Below are 25,006 nucleotides of genomic sequence, written 5' to 3'. Positions count from 1 at the left end.
AGCATGGAAAAGGTATTGTGAAGGTTGTCCATGGTTGATCCCAGTCGGGGTTGGCAAAGTAGGGAACATTAAACCTGAGACTCCTGGTCTGTGAGATTTCTCAGAGTTTGATGGTATTCCTTCTTTTTAACATCTGCATCACGGGTGTCAAACTCGATCATGTCATGTGACGTATTGTGACTTTTTTGCCTTTGTGGAGCTGGGGTGGGTGTGGCCTGTGTGTGATGCATATAGCCCTCAGGCCACCAGTTTGACACCCCTGATACATGAAGCTGCTGAATAAACTCACGTGGAAGCAGCCAAGTGATGCTATCAAGATTCTGTCACAGTGCCTGAAGATTATTATAGTCTGCATGTGAAGAAAACTGGCTTAAACTCAACCTTAGCAAGATTTAGGGGGCTGTGGGCCCATGGCTCATTAGATTTTGTAATTTGCCAACTTGGACTCCAGAGGGAATTACACTTTTCTTTTCTAAATGGAACAGGTACACAATCTGAGCTCTTTTCTGGACTCAGAGAGAGACAGTTGATAGCTCTCGTCAGGAAAACTTTTTCACATATTTGTCTTATATATCAAATGCATCCCTTCCTAGACTAGTACCTGGACCTTTCCCGAGATTAATCCTGTAGTCACTTTATACGTACATTAGCCCTGTGCCTACCCTTGGGGAGTTAATAACTAGTCCAGAATGCCTCAGTATGTCTCTATAACAGCTCTGTTACCAGTGGACTTCCAGGTGCAACTTAAGGTTCCAAACATTATATACAAAACTTTACATCGTGTAAGGCTGGATATTTGTGGACCAACTTTCTCCAATTGTTTGTGCCCATCCTATAGGTTTGGATTTCAAGAATGCCATCCTTTGAAATCCAGGAGGGGTGTCTTTTTTGTTGCTGAACTTTGGTTGGAAAAAAAATCAGGAACAGCTGATCTGTTGGTGGAGAAGCTAAGTAATTTGTGCTGGCCATAGAATCAAAGGGCTTTATAATAAATACTGTAGAGAAGCAAAGAAAGAAGCAAGATCTCCAAGGGAAAATGATGGAGACCCCATGTGAGAATGAATTTGTCATGGCTTTTAAATGCCCACGAGAAGATGGGAAAATTCAGGAAATTGTTATAAAAGTGCATGACATTTGCAATGGCAGCCAACTACATTTATAGAAATTTTTTTGAATGAAAAATTTAAAAAATGCAATTAGTTTTTCTTTTGAAACAACAGTACAGTAGGTACTGGAGTACAGTAGGTACTTTGGAATGAAATTTGCCATTTTTTTTAGTCAGTGAGTTACATCCGGATGATAGGAGCTCGTGTTATCAGCAATTCAGCATTTCAGGAAGCCTCAATCTCAGTGGTGAAACAGATGAAAAAGGATCAGGAACCCTGATAATGAATTCTCTGTCAATGATCTTGAAAATTACCCTTTTCAGCAACAAAAGATGTAAAATGTACTGGGGAGGGCATAATTACTGCAAAAGACAGCTGTTAGCCCAGCTGCAATAACCTTGCATTGTGAATTTTGAGGAAAAGTGTATCTGTTGTCTAACCTCACAAGAGATTGGCAAGTGACTCAAGCATTCAGCTGCTTGTTGCGGAAGTCTGTTCAGCCAAACTGAACTAATCACTGGCATGACTTGCAGGTTATAAAACCTGTAAGCGACCAGTAACAGCATGGGCAATATAGGGCAGCACAACACTGCAAAGAATAATGGCAATGCAGAATAAAGTTGTGGGTCTCGTTCCCCTGTGCTTATTGAATCAGTTTATTGTTTGTTGATGTGGCTGTGTCTTTTCATTGTATTTTTTCAACAAATCTTATACAGTATAACTGTCAGAAAGCAAAATGTAAATCATAAAACTATAATGCAGGGGTGCACTACTGCTACCTCTATTTTTAATTATCGTTTCTTCCTCCACATTATTCTTTGCAGTTCTTGAAAGATTGTTGGTTAATTCTGCTGTAGTTGTGGCAGCCTCTAGTGGCCGAAGAAGCAATTGAACTCAAAAGTCTACAACTCTCATATGTCATCATCATAACATCTGAAAGTATCTGCTTATGAATAAATATACAGAGTTTTTTATTCATGATTTGAAGGTAATATGTGAAATGTACATTTATGTCCTAAAGGTACTTTTTCAAAAGGCAACTGGAATTTATTTTTTCTTTAAGATCTTTAACTTCTCATCCAAGAAGCTTCTTCAGTTATAACGAAACATCTTCAAGAAAAAACAAAGTCCAGTTGCCTTTGGGACAACCATGACCTGGATGACCAAGAATCTCCATAGACATTTAATGAAGCAATGTTTCTCAATCGCAGAGCCTTTAAGATATGTGGATTTCAACTCCCAGAAATCCCCAGACAGCATGGGGAAACAGTGCACTACAACCCCATAGAAATCTCCACAGTATCATTTGCTTTCCCTCTGAAGACTTACAAGTTAGCGACAAGATTGTTAAGTCAATCTGGCTTCCCCATTGACTTTGTCAGAAGGTCGCAAAAGGTGATCACATGACCCCAGGGCACTGCCACTGTCATAAATATGAGTCAGTTGCCAAGCATCTGAATTTTGATCAAGTGACCATGGGGATGCTGCGAAGGTCGTAAATGAAAAAAGGTCATAAGTCACTTTTTTCAGTGTCGTAACTTCTAACGGTCACCAATTGAATGATTGTAAATCAAGAACTACCTATATCAAGAAACTTTAGGATTTGGTTTGGCCATTGGAAAAACAGCAGCCTTACCTGAATGCACATTTATGTGCAGAATGAATGAATGAATGAATTTTTTTTAATTTAACTTGTGGCATATTTTCAACACTGTTTTGAGGCTTAGTTTCTGAATTATGAATTAATAGAAAATCACAAACACAAAGACCATTTGCACATTTATTAACTGAGTATAATTCAATTTTAAAAAATAAAATATAAAACAGCTCTGCCCATCAACATTTGTACAGCATTAATAAAGCAAAAAATTACAAAGTAATTTATGGGCACTTTGCCCATAAAATAACAGGGCTGTGCAAACAATGGCTTGATCTTTTTCAAATTATGTGAAATCACAAAGAAAAAATTATTCTATGGCTCCCCTTGGTGCCTTTTTTTTCATTAATCTGTATGCCTCTCAAATTGTTTCTGATGCTCGCAGAAGAATATAATGTGGTGGGAGAAAAACCATATTTGATTAGAGACTGCCTGGATCATTTGGGCTCACATCTCGGAGAGAGTGATTTGGACACAAAAAGGAATTGTGTGTTACCATACCTCTCAGGACAGCCAACCCTCTGTGTAAAAATGTAACAATATAATCCTACAATAGGTCTTAGAAAAGACAAAGTCTCATTAAAGTTCAACAGCATTTTACAAATGCGTGTTCCATTTTTGCCTTAAATAAAGATATATGTAGGTACAGACATATTAGTTACAGTCTCCCAAAGTTTTCTCCATTTACTGCAATTCTTACAGTGCCAGATTTTATATTAATAAAAGAGACTAATAAAGGGTGTTCATGTCTAAATATTCCTCACAGCAGTATTTTTTAAAATGGAGGCAGATATACCAGAAATACCCAAAACATGTTTCTATGCTAGTAATTTTCGATAGAGACTGTTATCAATTGTACTGGTGCCAGTAACCCTTTGGCTTGTTCTACTCCCCAGAGGATTATCAGAGGTAAGGCTGCAGAGTTCAGAGTCCTTTCTGCAATGTAATAAATTGCTCAACTGACGCTGACATTCAGAGGAGGCATAATAATAGATCAAAGGGTCAATACAACAACTTACACTGCTAATGCAGACACAGAGGAGATAAGCAAAATATATATTCCCTGTGTAATTGCTGTAAGAAAAACGTACATAATGAACTAGCAAAAGAACATTTGTTGGGCCAAAACATATAATAAAAATGGATAAAACAGCCACAGACAACAGTAAAGCTCGTTTCCTTTTACCTTTTGCAGCAATGTTTGAAGAGCTAAGGCACCAGATGATGCAGACGTAACAAACAGTACAAACAATTAATGGCACAAAAAAGAAAAATGAAAAGAAAATAGTGAAAAAAATACGATAATAGTTTTGGAGATCAGCTTCACTCAGTACATCATGACAAGTTGTTATGTTTAGAGGAAGTATGTTCCTTGTTTGCTCAGTGATAAACAAAGGAACCACTCCAGCAATAGATACGAGCCAAATGGCAACACAAACCACAGAGGCACGCCTTAGGGTGCGCCAGGACAGAGATTGCATTGGATACACCACAGCCAAGAAACGATCGATGCTGATCACTGTCATCAGCAGAATGGAGCAGTACATGTTGCAGTAAAATGTTGCAGTGACAAAGCGGCACATTGCAGGTCCAAAAGGCCAGTGGTTTCCAGAAAAATGATAGACAATCCTAAATGGAAGCACACTTGCAAAAAGTACATCTGCAAAAGCCAAATTGAGCATGTACATTACAGCTGGCTTCTTCACCTTCATTTTTAGCAAGAACAGAAAAATTGCTGTGATGTTCAGAGGAAGACTCAAGGATGCAACTAGAGTATAGACTCCTGGAACGAAAAAGGTTAGCCATTCACTAAGTAGGTAGGGTTCCACATCTCTCACTAGACCATATTTTGGAAGTTTCCATGTTCTGCTTGGGCTGCTAGATCCTGATCCAATTTCCAGATCGTTTTCAGCATCGTTATCAAAAGGTGGAATAGGTTCGTATTCTTCTACCTGTACTCTAAAGGGAAAGGATCTTGGACTTGCCCGAGTGTCATTCGTGGAAGAAGATCCTAAGATGAAAAAAAATATTATGGTATTAGGTAATTACATATTAATCTTTTAGAGTTTAAAAATGTATTTAATTTTGCTAACATTACGTTTTTCAATTACAGCATAGTGCCACTGTAAGCAAAACATTTCCAGCATGATATCATTACAATACTGTATTTCCTATCTTTTTTTACACTTTTAATATGTGTGTGTGTGTTTGTATGTGTAATGGTCATATATTTTACTGTAGCTCAATACTAATTAGATAATATATCAGATTATTTAAACAAAATTTTCTTATTGATTTATTATTTCCATTTGTATGGCAGCCCTCTTGTATACCAGTATGAGGGCTTTAAAGCAGGGGTCCCCAACCCCCAGTCCATAGACCAGTACCGGGCTGCGGCATATCAGCAACTGGTCCGCACAAACAAGCAAAGCCCCATCCGCGAGATGCAGGCAGCACACAAAACCACGCACCTTCCGGTCTGTGGAAAAACTTCTCTCCACGGAACCGGTCCCTGGTGCCCCAAAAGATGGGGACCTCTGCTTTAAAGGAATTCTTGCAGATGGTAATTGACTGATTAGATATCTTATCTTTCCTTTCATTTAGTAGATGGAGGCAATGAATAGCAATCCCTCCTCCCATTTCTCCCTGCAATAACTATCCTCTGATAGACTAAGGAAGGACTATCCCTAGTCTCAATAATTTCCTACCCCTCATCCATGGAATCTTTTGCTAAATATTTGCTACTTTTTAGATCATAAGCATTTATAATCAGAGGTGGGGAGGCTGAAAACTATGAGAGCAAAACTATCTCCCCTTGCTCAATTTAAAACTGAAGAACACTGCTAATCAAAATTACTTTTATAGGGAAGTGAGAAATCCCAGAAGTCATGATGAGGCAAGATTTTCCATCAATGGGAGCCCACCCTGAGGCTCCATAGGCTGCCAGAGCCCCAACAGCAAATTCAGATTGGATGTCTTGTGTGGAACCATTACTATAAAATGAATTAGCTGAACTGTCTAAAGAAATACGATTGTGTGGGATTTGAAGCTGCGCAAACACCATTCATGGAAGGATCTGAAAGAAAAATCCCCCTCTTACTTCTAGAAGAGGAGAATTGCTGTCCGTTTTTATCATAAATTTATGAATCTAATAAGGAATATGTGATCTAAAAAAGGAAAAAAAAACTCCACAAAAACACTAATTGTTTTTTCACTTTTTTGGGGTTGTTACTAATTGCAGTCACTTTGAGGTAAGTGTAAAAGGAAAAGGAAAAAGTGTCCTATCACTTTAGGTAGAAATGTTAACAATTATTATATAAGAAAATGTAATAATACATAACAATATAATAAGACTTCAGAAAGGAAGTACAGTAACTTCTTTATGAGATAAAAATGTATCAACTGTGGGATGGAAATTCTAGAAATATATAAGTAACTGAAAAAACAATGATGAAAATGATAGGGTTGAGATAGTTTTTATGCCACTGAAATGCTGTTCATATTATTTTATTGATTTATGCTGATTATCATTGTCATAAAGGTATGTTACATGCTGCTTAAACTCATATTGCTTGAAACTATATAAGACCATGAAAAGAATAAACAAAAAATAATCCTATCCTTAAAGAGAATCTGCATGTTTATTAATTCAGCACTTATCAAACTACTAAAAAGAGGAACTCATCAAATTTGCAGATGACACCAAACTGACAGGAGTAGCCAACACCCCAGAAGACAAACTTAGGATCCAAAAAGATCTTGACAAACTTGAACAATGGGCCCTATTCAACAAAATGAATTTCAGTGTGGAGAAAAGCAAAGTTTTACATTTAGGCCAGAAAAATCAAAGGTATAAGTACAGATTGGGCAAGACCTGGCTCAAAAACAGTAACTGTGAGAGGGACCTTGGAGTCTTAGTGGACGATTACTTGACTATAAGCCAGCAGTATGCAGCAGCAACCAAAAAAGCTAATACAATCCTGGGTTGTATAAACAGAGACATAGAATCAAGATTATACAAAGTATAAGTACCGCTTTATAAAACCCTAGTAAGACCACACCTGGAATACTGCAGCCAATTTTGGTCATCATATTTCACAAAAAAGATGTTGAGAGTTGTGAGGACAATTAACCAGTGGAACAGCTTGCCTCCAGAAATCATGGGTGCTCCATCAGTGGAAATTTTTAAGAAGAGGCTAGATAGTCACTTGTCTGAGATGGTATAGATTCTCTTGCTCGAGCAGGGGGCTCGACTAGAAGACATCCAAGGTCCCTTCCAGTTCTATTCTATTCTAAACAGCCGTAAAAGGTAAGTTTGATCTTAAAAAGTGGCTTTGATGCTACCAGTTGCATGAATCCTCACCAGCCTGCAAGCACTGTTTACTGTACTGCTGGATTCAGGAGGTGGACTGGCATGATGGTCTTTTTGTTTTGTCCTAGATTTTTTTTAGCGTTTCTTGGCTATTGTGTAAATGTGGTTTATCTCATAATCTACTGATGGCCCATTTGTCTAAATGTCAAACTTCCAGGAACAGTTTTGGATTTGCCTTGGTCTAATATGCTAATAGTTCCCCATTTGAAATTGTGGTTGAGTCTGTCTGTGTTGTGAAATTAAGGAGTTTTTGTCAAGTCTTTTGACTGCTACGTGTTCTTAGTGGTCTTGTATGCATTTTGCTAGTCTTCTGCCTGCTGGTCCTATATAGTGGAACTATATATAATCGGTAACCCCATTTATTTTCTTGGGTCACTAGGTCCTTTGATTTGCTTAATATGATTTGGAGAATATTAGATGGTTTGTGTGCCATAGTGATGCTGTGTAAGTCTAGCAGTCATAGTCTTAATGGTATGTTACATGCTGCTTAGATTCATATTGCTTGAAACAGTATAAGACCATGATAAAAATTGTTTCTGAGAAGCTTTTGATACATGGGATACAACTGGATATGTTGTAGAGGGTTGTGTGCACTTTTTGATAAAGCTACATGAGTATACATTTTGTTATAAGATATTGTATAGGTGGTCTGTTTCTTCTTTCTGGCATACTGACTTGCTGAAGTGTGGTTATGTTCATCTGAATAAAGTTATTACATACAGTAGCTCCTCATGTGAAGTTGGTATTTTGGTAGTCGAAAACCCAATGTGGGTTTCTTGGGTTTCTAGTTTTCCGTCATTTCCTCTGCTGCAACTGATATCCAGCAGGGCAAGTGTGTTGTTATTTTCTTTTTCTCTTGTGAATGCTATTCCTCTGAAGGTGTTGTTGATTGCTTCATTTAACTTCTCTAGTTGTTCCTTTTTTATTATGACAAAATGTCATCTACATACCAGTTCCATACTTTTTAAAAATATAACACAATTATTAAGAATAACAATGGTAATTACAGTGAATTAAAGTTATTCCCACTACTTGTTCCAGTGCCTTCTTGGCGTTATTCTGTTTCTACAATAGGACAGAAGTGGTGTTTTTCTTTTTTCTTTTTTCCACTCCCTTTGTATGGGTAGCTCCATCTTGTTTGTGTGTATTTTAAAATCAGTTTCAGAGTTTCCCTACCTTTCTACTGGGTGAGATGGGCAACAATAAATTAGATAATAATAATTTAAGAAAGTTTTAAAATCTATTTGTTCAATAAACCAGATTGACTGGTGGAAGTGACAATGAGTAGAGAATAAGAATGGTAACAAGGTTGTTTTATTATAAATCTTATTAGTAACTTTAGATGGTAGGTATGCTTATCTTTTTATAATTCTAGAGTATTCTTTTAATTGTCAGCATAAATACATTATAACAGATATTGATTTTATTCTTTTTATGTAATGTCCATTGCTGTTTAGTTTTTGTTAATTTTTATTGTGGTCAAATTATCTCCCGATGGGTAACATTTCATATAATTTTTTGAGGTGGGTTGTTTGTTATGTTGAAAACATTTTCTAGTCTATTTTTCTATTCAGAAATAGAGAAAACTAACTTCTTAGTGGCATAGCACAGCAACTTTTGTTTATTTAAAAGAACTGAGGGAGGAGAAAGTTATGAAGTTTGCTTAACTGGAATCTGCCAGAGATTGTTATTCTGTGCTGTACAATCTGCCTTTAAGGAGTACAAATCTTGATCTTCTATTGACATTGTTCCGGTCTTTTTTCCTGGAGATTAAATATATCCCATTCTTTCAGTCTCTCTTATACAATAAAATTTCCAGTCCACTGAAGTCAACTGACCGGGTACAGGAGGGACCTATTCACTCATCTTCTTTAAATCCTAGTTTCAAATGAATTGTTACAGCAGATTATGCTATAACAAACTCATGGCAGCACAAACATCTAAATTTATTTTGTTAAAGAAATCATATACTTTTATACAAGACAAAAATACTTGTTAAACTAAATAATGCCTTTTTCTGCTAAAAAACCCAATTAAGCTAATATTTAAAAGTGGCTTTTCTTTCACAACAACATATACTACTTTGCTTTCTGTCTGTTTATCTCCCATCATTTTAATGAGATTCAAGAAAACTGAAAGTTCCACAGTATTTCAGCACTCTTGATAATTCAGTAGCTTGAAACAAAACTCAAAATATAAGAAAAGTCATGTTAGATTATACCAAATATCCAATCTAGCCTTTGCTCAATATCTACTGTTGATAATGAATCAAACTGATGATTCTGGCTTGAACATCTAGAGCAAGTCTCCTGAATGTCCTATCCTCATGAGAATTTATGGAATGTGTTCCAGTTTCCTTTTAAATAGTAATCCTCATGCTTCAGAATATACTCCCTCTGAAGGTTGAATTGCCCAACGTTTGCATTTTGTAAGCCTTTGAAGACCATCCCATTCTGATGTGCTTTTTTAACCTGGATGGTTTTGGGTGACCATAAATTGTTTGATGATTAAGTAAGTTTTGGGGCTTGGTATTTGGGGGGGGGGCTAAATCTTGCCTAAATAACAACTGAGGCAATTTGTAAATATTATAAATAAATAAACCACATGCCTGTTTCAAGCCTACTAACCATGTGTAAGAGCATCAACATTCCCTTAGTCATATCCCCAATCTTAGGGATACAACTGACTTTGACAACTGAAGTAATGAATTTCCATGATTATCAGCTATCAATAACTGTATACTCCAACAATATATCTAATTCTTGTTTAATTTGTTTAAGTTAATTATTATTACTACTCTTTGTTAATTCCTCTTCAATAAAATGTTTAAGTTAACTTCCTTTTGTTGACCTCAAGTTCTAATGTTATCACAGAGGGAGAAAACACCAAAGCTGATTTTACAGACCTACAGAACTGAAGTCACATTTATTCATACCAAGGATCAAATTCAGTAAAGCTCTTTGCTTTGCAGGAGATCCATCTAGAATTCCTCTCTCAAGCAGCTTAATCTCACTCTGCAAATGAATTGGATTGGAACTCTCCCTTCTTGCCCAAAGGTTTGTGATGCCCAAAGAAAATGGGATTTAGTAGTCCCACGCATTCCAGGAAGTGGTGGGAAGGAAAGGCTGCTGCAAAAATCGAACTGAGGAAGAAGGGAGGGTCAGCCACAATTCAAGACAAGACAATTTAAAAGAAGTGAGAGGAAGCCACAATAAAGGCAACTGAAAACACCGCTCTTCAGAACAGACTTCAAGTTTCAGTCGAAAGCAGCCGCAGTGGGATGGATTAAAAAAAAAAAATCCAAATCGAAATGTCAGTAGTATTTCTAAACTAGCAAACGTATATAGCAAGTGCTTCATTTAGTCATACAAGCGAGCAAAGGCGGTTCCGGGAGTGGAAAATTCAGCTTCTGCTTGCCAGACAAAGTTCAAAGCACCAGGTGAGGCACAAGCCCGGACAACTTCGCCTTTTATCAATCCCGAGGCGTTTTCATATCAAGGAAGGGGGAATATTTATCTCCAGGTATACAGAACTGCTCCTTGGGGAGACCAGCAAGGAGACTCAGTGCAGGGTCCCCGCTCGTGCTCGAAAAGATGGCTGAACTGCCCCCGCCGCGACCACCCTAAATCCCGCGCTTCCCGTCTGGCAGGAACACCCCCGCCTCAGCCTTACCATTTTGCGGTGAGGAGAAACCGTGCAAGGGAAGGGCCAGCACCGCGATCCACCCCAGGGCGACTAGGACGTGCGGCGGCCCCATGGCCGCTTTAGCCGGCGAAAACCGAGGGAAGAGCTGCGCGCAGCGGACTCCTTCTGCCTTGTTGGGAAAGGAAAGGAAAGGAAAGGAAAGGAAGCGCGTCGCCTTGTGAGGCCGAGGGAGGTTCCCCCTAAAACCCCCGCCCCAAACCGAGAGGGAGGCTGGAGAGATGCTGCCCCAACTTTGTTCCCCTTCAAGGAGTCGAGCGGAAGGAAAGAGAGCATTACTTGTTTTGGTAAGGCAAAACAAGAAAGACATAATAGGCTAAAATTTTATTTTTAAACCAGACTTTTGGCAGGATGAAACGATCTAAAAAGTTGGACATAATGGAAAAAGACCTTGCTTGTTGCCAATAGGAAATAAAATGAAATAAACAAACCTACCAATGTTTGGGGGCTGGAGGGGTAGGAGTATTTCACAATAGGAAAGCTATCACTAGTCCCCCCCCCCCCAATGCTATCCATGACTCCTCTCACATGTTAATGCACAGGAAGAAAAAGTCCAACAGCTACACTTGTCATGTGTGAAGCAAAAAATATTGTTTTTATGTAATATTTTATATTAACGTTTAATGGAGTTCCTCTTACAATTGGTCTAGATAGCTATTATGCCAATTGCAATACTAAATAGAATCTGCGTTTAAGCCAATACATGCAGAGATTTGAGACTGGTATCACCAGTTGCCTTCTGCAAGTTTTAGTGCATCTATTGGTGAAACATATTAAATAATTGTACTTGGTCATATATTCCATGTAAATTTCCTTTATCTTGAATCCAAATGTATTTAAAATGCTACAATGCACACTGTGGAATCTTCACTCTCTGGAAGTGATATTAGCTCCATCCCTAAACATTATACAAGCCCCTCAAGATCTGGCTGTGTTGTCAGGCCTGGGGGGGGGGGTGTCTCGGGACTGGGGTAGATTTTGCAATGGCTTCCTTGAGGGAAGTTAGCCCAGAGAAGGAAATATTAAAAGGGCAGAAAAATATATTTTTCCTCAAAAGGATTTTTTTAAAACCAAACCTGGCCCCAAATCTATCTCTCTGCCCCAAGCAAGAGCTAGCCCCATACAAATGCAGATGTAAAACCATCACAAAGTTGAAGCCAGAGCAATCAAGAAGACAAAGAGAAAATCTGCATGCCCCACCCAAACTCTAGGAGTCATTAGCCCCATCAACTGGGAAGCAGGATATGATACTAGGATTAAACCACAGATATCAAGGCCTAGACAAACACTCAGAAATAGCCTCAAGGTTCATGCCACAGGAACAGGAAACTATTCCAAACAAGGCTAGAGGGGATATAAAAACCTACTGCCCATGTGTTCAACTCCTCTTTCCTCTCCTCTGCTCTTTCTTGCAAGGACCATCTTCCTGCTTCTTGAATAAAGTGTAACCTTCTTCCCAAAGCAGTCACCATGTTCATCCAAGTCATCCCCGGCTTGGATGAACCAGGATGAAGACTTACTTCTGACAATTTGGCACCCCAGATGGGACTCCAAGCTAACCTCTCCAATGGACTGAGACTGATAAGCCCCATCTTGCCGGCAGCAAACCCCCTTGTGTCTGTAGATGGGTTTCCCAGGCCTTGCCCATGTGGAGCTAGGGTAGTAGAGGGAGTTTTGAGAGTTTGAGCTCAAGGGCTGCTTTGGAAAGAAAGTGAAGGTGAGTACCTCTAAATTTTAAGTTTAAAGCCCAGGGGAACACAGAAATGTGTGTATTTCTGTTTGTGTGAGTGGGAAGACTTTTTTTCCCCAATCACAGTTGGATTTTGCTCGTTCTGGTCTTTCCTAGCCGCAGAAAGGATCTGTTTAATTGGCAGAATCTGGAAAGCATGGGGGTTTGGTCAGAGCACAGAACCTTGTGTTAGGGAAAAGGGAGAGGCTGTGTGAAAATGAAATGGAATGAGTGAATGAAAGAATTGGATTTGGGCAACTAGCTGGTAAGGCCCTGTAAGCAAAGCAAAGCAAAGTTAGGAAATTAAGCCTCGGGCTAGGAGCGGCCACTTACCTCTGAAAGCAAGCAGAGGTCCTCACGGATATTTGAGGTCTGCAAAACAGTGAAGCTGGCCAGTTGGAGATTACCTGTACTTTCTGAGGGGAAACCAGAAGTGTCTCTACAGACCCCTTTTTGGTCTGAAAATGTAGTGGATCCCTCAAGGAGCCCACATACTCTGAGAAGGATCCAGAGTGCTCCATGAGTCCCCTTTTTGGACCCACAAAACCATGGGGGAAAGAGGAAGTCTCACAAGGAGGCTTCTGGCATATAGTGCCCTTTAGCTTTAGAGGAAAATCCCATTATAGAAGTAAGAAGAAGCATGGGAGGTTCCAATTCAAGGGCTGAGATAGTTCCCCAGTTGAGAGCTTGCTTGAAGCCTGGGACAGGAATTAGCTAGCTGTCCTGCCCGGTATGAAAAAGAGATAGGTAAAAATAGACTTAGCTTAGGGCTTTGCTGGGAAACCAATTTGGCTAAATAAAGGTACTTTAAGGGAAAATAAGAAATAGTGATTCTCTTTCCTTCTTTCTCTTCTCTATGCAACCATGTGGTATGTTTAAAATGTGTGCCTTCCCTAACTTGTGTTATCTGAAATTTATGGTGGGAATGACTAGGATGTGTAAAACTAAGACTTGTTTCCTTTTCTGTTCTCTTGTCTTTGTGTATATATGTTTGTCAAAGTCTGTGTGTGAGAGGTAAATGTGACTGTTAACTATTTCAAATCCAAAGAAAAAAGAATTTTAAATTCTGCTAGAAATTCTGCTTAAAATAAGCCACAAAAAGGAAATACCTCACTCTGTTTGTCTGGCCAACAAACAGAGTGAAGAAAAAAATTGTGTTTGTTTGTTTGTTTGTTTGTTTTCCTCTTTCTCTGTGTGTACTATTAAGAACAGCCTAAAGTTAGCAGGAGGGAATGTTTTAAGTTCATCTGCTAGAAAGATTTCATTCTTGAATTTAATAATATATAATAAAGTTGGAAGGGACCTTGGAGGTCATCTAGTCCAACCTCCTGCTCAGGCAGGAAACCCTATACAAACTTTATCAAATGCCTTACTGAAGTCCAAGAAAATTATATCCACAGCATTCCTCTAGTCCACTCATTTTGTAACTGGGTCAAATAATGCAGTAAGATGTGTCTAGCGTGATCTATTTTTGACAAACCCATGTTGGCTTTTAGTAATGACTTTGTTTGCCTCTAGGTGTTTGCAGATTCTTGTTTGATTATCTTTTCCAGAATCTTCTCAGGTATTGAGGTCAGGTTGATAGGTCTGTTGTTTCCTAGATCTATTTTTATTTTTGAAGAGGGGAACTACATCAGCTCTTTTCCAGTCCTCTGGTAGCTCCCTAGTGCTCCAGGGTCTTTGAAAAATATGGTTCAGTGGTTCTGAGATCACATCTGCCAGTTCCTTGAGAACTTTGGGGTGTAATCCATCTGGTCTTGGTGATTTGAACTCTTCTAGGCTAGATAAGTGCTCACTTACCATTTTCTTGCCTAACTTAACTTGTGTTTCTAATCTATTTTTTATGGTACTGTTTTTGATAAGTTGGACTGTTTGCTTTTTTATTATTTTTGACTGTGGTCACAAGCCTTAGTTCATTTTGAGCCTTATCTTTCTTCACCTCATCATTGCAGGCTCAGACTATTTGCTAATATTCTGCTGTAGCTATGTGCCCCTCTTTCCACCTTTTATACTGATCCAAATGCATTCAAGACAGTTTCCATCATTGTTGTGCCCTAATTCTGTAGATATGTAGTTATTTCTTATATAGAGAAAGAAGCTCTGTCTCACCTTTTATTTGGTCTGTTTCTTTTAAACAATTGAAATCCGTCTAGCTGAGTGTTCCATTTGTGGGTTTTATCCCACCATGTTTCTATAATGACAACTATATCATATTTGCCCTCATTCTTTATGACTGACACCTATGCGTTAATCCACTTTGTGTGACACTCACCATTAAAAGCTTGATTTTGCTTGATAGCAAGGTTGATATTCTTGTCCACACAAATCTATGTTACTTGCACTGCTAATCCTGTAATTTTTGATTGCCAGGGACAGGGATGTTCTGTATCAATTAACTTACTGTCCCTTGTTTAAATATTCCTCCAGTCCTCCTTGTATTTGCCAAGATATTTCCTCTTTGGAGTGAGGAGGGGGTGTCTTGTCTGCTGGGTCCTGCCCCAAGCTCTGGAAAATCATTCTGCAATATGTTGTAAATGAATTTGTGTTATAAATGGGTTTTATCTATCTATCCTTTTCCTGAAAAATGTGTGTCTATCTACAAGAGCCTTTTGAAACTCAAGTCTGCTTGTGTGAGGAAATAATTTTCTTAAGTTACTTTTCTTATCCTATTACTTACTAGTGAAACTACTGTGAAGCTTTCTGAAACATAAGCATTTTCCAATCTCTAAAATAATGTGATCTATTTTAGAATAAATGTTAAAGGCAGATCCTCCTGCCCTTGACAAGTTGCACATCTTAAAATATTAGGCTTTTAAAATTATTTGGAGTTTTCAGCATTCTCAAGCTGCCTAGCATTTTTTTTCTTTCAAGTTGCAAGTTCTTGTCCTTAATATGTTGCAAATGGTCAAGTTCAAAGGTGAAACATTTCATTTTGTTGTTCCCCATTTGTCTGTTTCTTTAATAACTGCAGTATTAATACCTTTTCAAACTGCCTGCAAGCTACGCCACCCTTCCAATTCTTTTCTTGCCCTTTGTTCTCCATACCTTTTGTCTGCCTCTCCTGGAAGAGTCCACCCAGAAAGGGGGGGAGGGAGACCTTGTTCTTGTATATTTCAGCCCTGCAATCCTCCCCCAAACTTTTGGAAGCAGAACACACAGACCCAGATGCTGCCTCCATCCATTTGAGCCATGGAATTGGGTTTTGAATCCAGCCATCCACTAAAAAGCCACAATGCAATCTGAGTGGAACATCTTCCCAAGTCCTACCATTCCCCATATGCCTGTGAGAGCTGCAGAAGGAAGGAGTCCTGGAGCCACTGGTGCCATGTGAAGCCTCAGAAGAGAAAATTAGACTGTGGGGGGAGGGTGGAAACTCATTGTAAACTTTCCTTTCTTGCCCCATTTGTATTGTAACAAGCCAGTTGAATGTATTAATGGAGAGATGGCATTTGGGAATAGTTGGCAGAACAAGTACTGAACACCTTGGACTTCTATCTGGTGGGAGAGAAAATTTATCCAGAATGTTTGTATTGCCTATTTTGTAAAAGTAGCTGCACATACATGCACACACACACACCATTCAGAATCACATTGAGTCTATCCCCTCCACCTACCTTTAGTAAAATTCCCCAGGCTTATTTTTGCTCTATTGCACCAAAGCTTAGGAACACCTTCCAACAGATTCCAAGGGGGAGGGAACTCTGCCCCCTCAGGTGATTTGCAATTCTTATGCCCTGACTAAGGAAACAACAGGAAAGAGATCCCAAATCTTAGCCCTGAATATCTTGCACTGTTGTGCTCAGATTGGGATTCCCAGAGCTCATTATGTGCAATTTAGAGAAAAATTTAATAGCCTGGCATACTGGCTAATCTCAATTGGACATTACAAACCTGGATGCACTGAACTAAGAGCTAAGGCAGGAAACAACCCTTGAAAATGGGCAGCCAGTGGTCATGTACTAAGGAAAACTGTGGCTGTGAAGAATTTTGGGAGGTATGCAAACCTGACTGGAAGCTAAAAGTGACATCCAACATTTGAAAATGATTGGCACAGAATATTGGACCTATAAATTTCTTTTCCACGTAACAAAATTTTTGCCCTGACTTTTAGAACTTTATGGGTGCAAGCTCCCCTTTTGGGAGCCACTAAAGGGATCTTTTTCTGCTGCCTCCATTAATGTCTTATTTTTCTGGCTTAACAGTTTAAAAGCTTGCCTATCAAGTCTCCCTGATCAGATCAATTTTAATGTTGTGCCAATAAGTGTGACATTCTCACACTTAAGGCACAAAGCGGGGATTGAGGGAAGCTAGCCCAGAGAAGGAAATATTAAAAGGGCAGAAAAATACATTTTTCCTCAAAATGACTTTTTTAAAACCAAACCTGGCCCCAAATCTATCTCTCTGACCCAAGCAAAAGCTAGCCCCATACAAATGCAGATGTAAAACTATCAGAAAGTTGAAGCCAGAGCAATCAAGACAAAGAGAAAATCTGCATGCCCCACCCAAACTCTAGGAGTCATTAGCCCCATCATCTGGGAAGCAGGATATGATAATAGGATTAAAGATATCAAGTCCTAGACAAACACTCAGAAATAGCCTCAAGGTTCATGCCACAGGAACAGGAAACTATTCGAAACAAGGCTAGAGGGGATATAATAACCTACTGCCCATGTGCTCAACTCCTCTTTCCTCTCCTCTGTTCTTTCTTGCAAGGACCATCTTCCTGCTTCTTCAATAAACTGTAACCTTCTTCCCAAAGCAGTTGCCATGTTGCTTGGATGAACCAGGATGAAGACTTACTTCTGACACCCTTATTGGGATTAATATTCTCTCCTGTGTGTTTATATATAATTATTTTTTAAATTGTGACTGTTTTTAAAGTATTCTTTTTTAATTTAGTGTTCTACACCACTCAGACACTTTCATGGGACATGGACAGTTAAACAAATATAAGTAAATAAAATAATATAAGTGTATATAATTAAAATGTAACTTTGGCTCTTTCATTTCTAAGTTCCACCAACATTTCAATGGATTTGCTATAGATTTGCCAACATTCCCATGGACTGTTTATAATGGATGTAAAATAGTTTTTAAATTTTAGGGTAATGTGTAATCAAAACCTTTGGTTTCCCAGTGGTCAACTTGATATCTCCAAAAACCTACAAATGGTGTCAGAACAAAAGGCTTATTATCTTTTCTCTTTATTGTTCTCAGAAACTCTGAACTTTGAAGCTTTCCTTTACTGAATTCAAAATAAAACCATTAGTAATACAATGACCACTTGTTCAATGACTATTCATAGTTATGATGGCACTGAAAAAAATAGACTTATGACCAGTCATTGCACTTATGACCAATGAAGCATCCCTGGGTCACCTGATCAAAATTTGGGCACTTGGTGACTGGGCTATATTTATTATCACTGCAGCGATCTTAAGTCACATTTTCCTGCCTTGTGCAAACTGCCTCCACGTTACTTCCTGCCACCACCTATCTCCCCCTCTGTCTCTGCCTTTTGGCTGCCTTGAACAGCATAGCCAAAATGAGGTTGCTATATTCCACCACCACCTACTTGGTGTTGTCTCCAGCTGACCTTCATTTTCTTCATCTTGTCTCTTTTCTGTTGGGCTCGCCAATGCTGGTGGTGGTGATGGTTGGTGGTGATCATGCATGCATGACCCATTGCTGGGGACAGGCTGAGATTATTGCAATGGGGCAGGCCTGCCAGGAGCCTAGTGGCCAGGAAGGCAAAGGCGAGCCCAAAAGAGGGAAGATGAGACAAGGAAAGCAGTCAGCTGGAGGTAGTGAGGGAGGAAGTGACAGCAGCCTTTTCATCTCAGCCATGCTATTCAGGGTGGCCAAGAGGCAGAGATGATGGGGAGATAGGGGGAGTTGAAGCAAAGGCAGCTCACACAGGGCAGGAGAGGAGAAGTATGACATTCTATATATATCTACATCATATGTAACTATATCTGAATCAAAAAAGTTGGAACTCAGCACATTTACTTTTATTCTTTTTTTGAGCCTTTTCTAGTTTTTTTATCACTGTTTACCTTTTAACTTGATATAGTTACGGAAAATCTGGGCTATAGTCTTGATTTTGTGGTCAACCCATGTTCTATCAAAGCCATTGCAAAATTTGAAATGAATAGTCCGTTATTGGAAATGGAGTGAGAAACTCTTTGTTTCCATAAGTGGGCACAGTAACTTCATAGTTACTGAGTCTTCCCAATTAGATATAAAAGAAGTACGCTTATTGAAAGAAAATTAAAAATTAACCAGATTAAGATTTATTGCATTTTATTTGTGAATTTTTTGTTTTCTTACAAAAAAGACAGGCACAATTTATTTAAAATACCTCAGATACACTGCAAAAAACAGATCACTATTCCAATTACTTCTTTACACTTATATTAAAAGGCTGTGTATAGATTTTACTGAGGCAGTAGTGCATTTTTAATAGGAATGAATTGCAAAATATATATTTTATACAGTAAATGTTAAATTCATTATTACTTATAAAACTTTAAATTGTACAATAATTCACTTTACAATTGACAGGCTTCTGGAAAAATAGCACTTAAGAAATATTTGCCAAAGCTATTCTTTAGAGGTTCATATTAGAAATTGTTTTTCCTATGAATAAGGAAAACTGTACTTGATATTGATTTACAAGTATATAATTTTACTGAGGTAAGATTTCTATATATGCTGTTCAAATGTCCATATTTTTAAAATCAGACATACGTTTGGATGTCACTTGATCTTATCTTTAATTGAATACCAACACCACAGAAATCAGGAAGTGTTTTAAGCTGATTCGTAGATTCTTATTTTATTATATTATATTATCAAAGGATGAAAAAGGCACACAAGTAATTTTTCTTCTGGGCTGCCTTGAAGAAAGATCTGTTGTATAATAGATTCAAATATTTAGGCTACAGACAGAACTGGAACTTGATTGAAACAAAATGTAGTGAATCATTTTCCATAGAATTTCTTGTTCAGCAGAAAAATCAGGAGGTTCACATTCACTTTAGCTTTCTCAAACATTTTCATTACAGAAACACCTTCATATTGCATTTGAAGCAAGTCCTGCAGCAAGGAAGAAAAGTGAAAGTATTTTCAAATTGAAGTCAGAATTGCCACTGCTTATAAGTCAAACATGTAGACAAGCAAAATGTGAAAACAGCCCTCCCTAGCACTTTTCCTAATGCTAGATGGACCTAAATCCAATCTTGAAAATTAAAATCAAGAAGTCTCAAAACCATTTATACAATTGATACAATTAAGCCAAGCAGAAACCTGTCCAATAGGAAGGCATTATGTTCTGTTTAGACAACTTGATGTGGCCCTCTAGAAGTTGAGATACTAGCCAGCAACTATCATGCACTTTTATATCAAATTTATCCTGAAAGCAGTTTGATGAATCAGTCACTATTTACTTTTGCTATAATAGATGGTAGTTTATTGCTTCCTTGTTCTTTTTCCTTTATTTTGGGGAAGATTAGTGCTCCTGCACTGGGAAAGAGACACAAACCTAATGACAAATACAAATCCAATAAGATCCAAAAATAGTGGCAAAGTATTGCTGAATTGTGACTACTTTAAAAAAGGATTATAATTCTGCATTACAAGAAAGCACAAGTATCTCTATAAGAAAAGACTAGTGAATACAGACTTATGTAAATTGTCAATAGTTATGTCAGAGTAATTATCTAATCCAAAGTTTCTCAATCATGATGGATAGGAATTCTGATAGTTGATATCAACATACCTTAACATTGCTGTGGTTGAAAAGCACTGCTCTAATCAGTTCTCCTAATTTTTGGCAGTGTATATTTTATCTCAAAGTTTATTAGTAATAAACATGACAAAAATCCAAGAACTAAACTAACTAATAACTGATGGAATTCTGCCTTTTTATTGTTTGATATGAAGATTCTGATAAGAGTAAACTACTTTGTAAAGTCCTATATTTCAAAATAGGACCTGTGACGATGCCTGAATGCATGTTCCTTCTTTCTATTCCCACTCTAGAGTCTAGAGAAGCCTCCAATGAAGCACACATGATTTAAAAACACAATTTACCTGAAAATGGAGCTGTACTTTTTCCATCTCCACACCTAAGAATTTAGCTTTAATGTCAAAGTCACCCACTTCTTCACCAGGTGTAATTTCAAACATCACATTCTTAAATCTATGAAGAGGAAAAATAATCATTTGTAAGTAGAAATATATTTCACATTAAAATGTTATTGAGTTAAAACCAAAAAACTTGTGAAAATGACTCATTTAAATTCTAAAATAAAAAATTCATTTGAATAGATAAATCAGCCATACAAAACCTACTGATTAGGCTGAAGTTCATCGATTTCTAGAATAACTCCCTTTTCATATAGTCTTGCTGCCGTGTATTTCAGTGAAATATTCTTCAGTTTGTTTCTTTTCTCCTCTTGCTTTCCATTTAATTTAATAGATCTTCGTGAATTTCTGTAAATTGAATCAGATAAAGAAATGTTAGGCCACCCACAGAAGAAACATGTTTTCCTTTTGCTAATAAAGACAAAGATAAAATAAATACAAATACTAATAGTTTATCAAGCAAAAAAACATCTATATCAGCATTCTCTTTTTTTGAGGAGCAAAGGCACTCATAAGTTGTTAAAAGGGGAACCTATGTTAATAAATTAATGAAAAGAAAACAAAATAAGAAAGGATGATTGTCACCCCCACCTTTATTTTATGAACTAGGATCTTCCCAAAGTCTCGCTGCTTTAATTTTTTTTAATAAACAACTCAAGGTATCTAATGCTCTTTCTTCCTATTTTCCCTACAACAACCCTGTGAGGTAGGTTGGGCTGAAAAAGAGTAGCTGGCCCATAGTCATCCAGCTGGCTTTCATTGCTAAATTGGGGCTTGACTCATAGTCTCCTGGTTTCTAATCCATAGATTTAACCACTAGACCAGTGATGGCGAACTTTTTAGAGACCGAGTGCCCAAAAACCGTCCCGTCCCCTGGCCTGCCTGTGCCACTCCACCCCCAGCGTGCCTGGCTCCACCCACCCCACCTCGCAGGGTCACCCGCTGCCTTCATGGCCTGCTGCAGATCGCCCAGTGGCCTTGCAGTGCCATGGTGGCCGCACCTTCTGCCCGTGCCCTGCAGCATCTGCACACGACAAGGCACACGGGCAAAGTCTTGTCCCTGCTGCCATGTGCTTGGCTGCTCTGCTCTGTGTGGGCTGCACCTGGGGGCGACTCTCCTCCGGGGGGGGCTGCTGGTGAGGAGAGGGCCATGGGGGAGGCGGGGCTGGGACGACGGTGTGTGTGCCCACAGAGAGGGCTCCGAGTGCCACCACTGCACTAGACTAAGCTGGCATTGGATATTCAAAGACCTAACCTTGTTTCTGGATTTTCAGGAAAAAAGTCCGTGCAATAATAAAGATAATTAATTATGTGCTTCAGGTGTGTAAGGGACAGGCATTTTTTTCAGTCTGTTGAAGGGAATATATTCTTTAATAATATTTTACCCACCTAGGACTATGGGCAAAATATTGTGTCCCATAACACAGGGTAGTTAGAGAAATGTTTTGTTTTTAGGTTTAGAGATCTTAAAGACATAATTTATCTGGTTTAACTTGCAGGGCATAATATACTCATTCTCTCTTCTTGTTTTATTTAAAATGGCACAATCAGAGATCAGCCATTTTGGTATTGAATTTCATCAATATTAATGCAACGTGCCCCAGAGTCTGCATCTAAATCAATGGCTCCCAACCTTTTGGGCACCAAGGACCAGTTTTATGGAGGGTGTTTTTTCCACAAAACGGTGGGGGGGGGACATGGTTTCGTGAGCTGCCTGGATCCCATACATGCGCAGATGGGGCTTTGCTCACTTGTGCGGTCTGGTTCCTGGAGGGCTGTGGACCAGTGGTTGGTCAGCAGCGCAGGATTGGGGACTCCTGATCTAAAGGACATAAATTGACCATCCCTGCATAATACCAGCTCCTAGAAAAGATCAGCTGCTTTATATATGAAGTTTCTTATTTGAAAGCTTATAGAATGACATTACAATAGAGGTTCCCAAACCTTTTTGATTCATAACACTCACAATATCTCAATAATTTTTTTCACAGCACCAAACTTCTGTATTAAAATATGTAATCACCCATATAATGATAAAAAATAATCTCAGCATTGCCTAGATTGAGAGGTTTATCTTAGTAGCATCTGTAGATTTGTTTAAATATTTAAAAGCTTCAGTAATTTATTTTCTAACATAAAACAGTACAGTTTTTATTTTAATATAAAACAGATAATATGTAACAATAATGCAAACATTTGCCATGACAGGTAGAAAGTACTTTCTTTGTATATAAAAAGTTTTTACTCACTTTCTTGTCAAATTATCTAAACATGTTTTAATGTAGGTATTGTAATAATTTATTTGATCTTCATAAAAAGCTTTCTTGGAATTGAGTGCATTCAGTGTCTGCTGAAGTTTTATCAACTCTGCTTTTCGATGTTGTCTGTATCTTCTTTGATTTCTGATATCCTAAAAAATCATTTCAGAAGAGAAAAACTTATTTCCTTACTGGATTTTTAAAAATCTGCAAACAAAATCTCTACCTTAGAGAGCCGCAAGAATAAAGTAAGATTTCAGGAAAAGAATGATAGGAATCTGAAGGGAAATTGCTACTTATGCTTTTACAGATAGTCCTCAACTTACAATCACAATTGACCCCAAAATTTCTGATGCTAAACAAGACAGTTGTTAAATGAGTTTTGCTCCATTTTATGACCTTTCTTGCCACAGTTGTTAAGTGAATCATTACAGTTGTTAACTTAGCAACATGGTTGTTAAGTGAATCTGGCTTCCCCATTGACTGTGCTTATCAGAAGGTCACATGTCCCTGAGACACTGCAACTGTCATGAACACATGCCAATTGCCAAGTGTCCATGTTTTGATCACATGACCATGGGGATGCTGCAACAGTCATAAGTGTGAAAAATGGTTGTAAGTCGCTTTTTCGGTGCCATTGTAACTTCAAATGAACACTAAACAATTATTTGTAAATCAAGGACTACCTATATTGGCAAAGCACTTGTTCTTTTATTTATTTAGGATAATTTATATGGCCACTTACTCACTCACAGTGACTCTAGGCGGCTTATTAGTAATAGAAATACAATATAAAAATAAAAGAAATTATCTCCTTAGTCAAATAAAGTGCTCATTGTGATGCTACACAATGTTTAATTTCATCTAGACATAACCGGTATTCAACACCAAGATTCAATATTGGCATCTAGGAAGCAAGTAACTGGAACATTTTGCTATTATGCAGAAACTGAATGCATTGTACTTTCTACATGATAATTGCAAAACCATCCTTGTATATTAAAAATGAACACTATGTATGAATCTTTCTAATGCAGGCAACTGAATTAAACGTACTGAAGCTGCAACCACGTAGGTCATTACCACAACTGTTTTTTGAAATATAGAGAATAAGAGAATAACTCACTAACAGTCATTGCAGCATGAAATTGCAGTCAAAATAAGTTTATAATAAAATATAATTACATATTTAAAATTCATGAACAAATATTATATTCAGATATCCAAGTCTGTCATTTATTTAATTTAGGTTACTAGGAATATTTCATCAATGCTTATATTTCACTTTACAACATGCTATTTTACTCAAAATGAACCTATTATATTCAGGATGAAAAGCAGAAACCGGTTGGAAAAATATAATAATATTTCCACAACCTTGGCTATTTCATTGATGATTTCTTGATACTTGTTTTCAGATGAAACCAATCCAACTTGTTCCAATGTTCGCAGGTTTCTCTGGATTTTCCTTTTCTTTTGTTCTAATGGTAACTGCCCTTCTTCAAGAATAGATCGACTATGTTTCATTTTCTCTGGTGTTTTAGAATCTAAAATTGCACGTTTCTCTATTATTTTCATGTGTTCAGCTTCCTAAGGAAAAACAGCAGTTCCCATAAGACTATATATTGTATTAATAGGAAGACAAAAATTATTATCTTTTATATAAGCAAGTTTATATGTTCATATCATAATTAAGAATAGCATATTCTACCTTTTCATGTTTACACAAAACCAATACATCTAACAAGAACATTGGGCAGGCATCAAGGAAGATTCAGCAATAAAGACAGTGTGGCAGCAGAGAGTTGTGGCATATTTAGATGACTGGCTTTATCCATATTGTTTCTTAGATTCATATCCTGCCTTTTCTTCTGGAGGTTAAGGTGGCTCACACAGAGATCTTCCCTCATTTTAACCTATATCTGTGTGCTTGTTGGGCTGTGAATGACTAATCAAAAATCACCCAGTGAGTTCTTATGGCTGATGGTAGATTTGAATCCGGAATGCCTAGCTTTAGTTCTTAGTTCTTAACTA

General features: G+C 37.9%; 2 protein-coding genes across 5 annotated transcripts in view; both read right to left on the bottom strand.

Moving 5' to 3' along the window:
• Positions 1-2,872: 2,872 nt before the first annotated feature.
• LOC120317418 (proteinase-activated receptor 1-like) lies at positions 2,873-11,045 on the bottom strand. The gene is made up of 2 exons (XM_039364048.1): positions 10,808-11,045; positions 2,873-4,774 (listed from the first exon to the last, which is right to left on the bottom strand). Exons 1-2 carry the CDS (start codon positions 10,890-10,892, stop codon positions 3,582-3,584), a joined length of 1,278 nt encoding a protein of 425 aa, XP_039219982.1. The 5' UTR covers positions 10,893-11,045; the 3' UTR covers positions 2,873-3,581.
• Positions 11,046-18,843: 7,798 nt separating this feature from the next.
• Positions 18,844-25,006, bottom strand: part of IQGAP2 (IQ motif containing GTPase activating protein 2) — a 123,150-nt gene continuing 116,987 nt past the window's right edge. For all 4 annotated transcript variants that reach the window (XM_039364043.1, XM_039364045.1, XM_039364044.1 and 1 more), the window contains 5 exons: positions 24,350-24,562; positions 22,964-23,124; positions 20,922-21,062; positions 20,661-20,769; positions 18,844-19,664 (listed from right to left, as the gene is read on the bottom strand). In XM_039364043.1, coding sequence (XP_039219977.1) covers positions 19,551-19,664; positions 20,661-20,769; positions 20,922-21,062; positions 22,964-23,124; positions 24,350-24,562 — 738 coding nt within the window. In that variant the 3' untranslated portion in view covers positions 18,844-19,550. The remainder of the gene's footprint in view (positions 19,665-20,660; positions 20,770-20,921; positions 21,063-22,963; positions 23,125-24,349; positions 24,563-25,006) is intronic.

The sequence above is a fragment of the Crotalus tigris genome, unplaced genomic scaffold, assembly GCF_016545835.1.
Source record: "Crotalus tigris isolate CLP2741 ecotype Arizona unplaced genomic scaffold, ASM1654583v1 scf7180000019642.961951, whole genome shotgun sequence".
Classification (NCBI taxonomy): Eukaryota; Metazoa; Chordata; class Lepidosauria; order Squamata; family Viperidae; genus Crotalus; species Crotalus tigris.
This window is presented reverse-complemented; position numbering and strand designations above follow the sequence as displayed.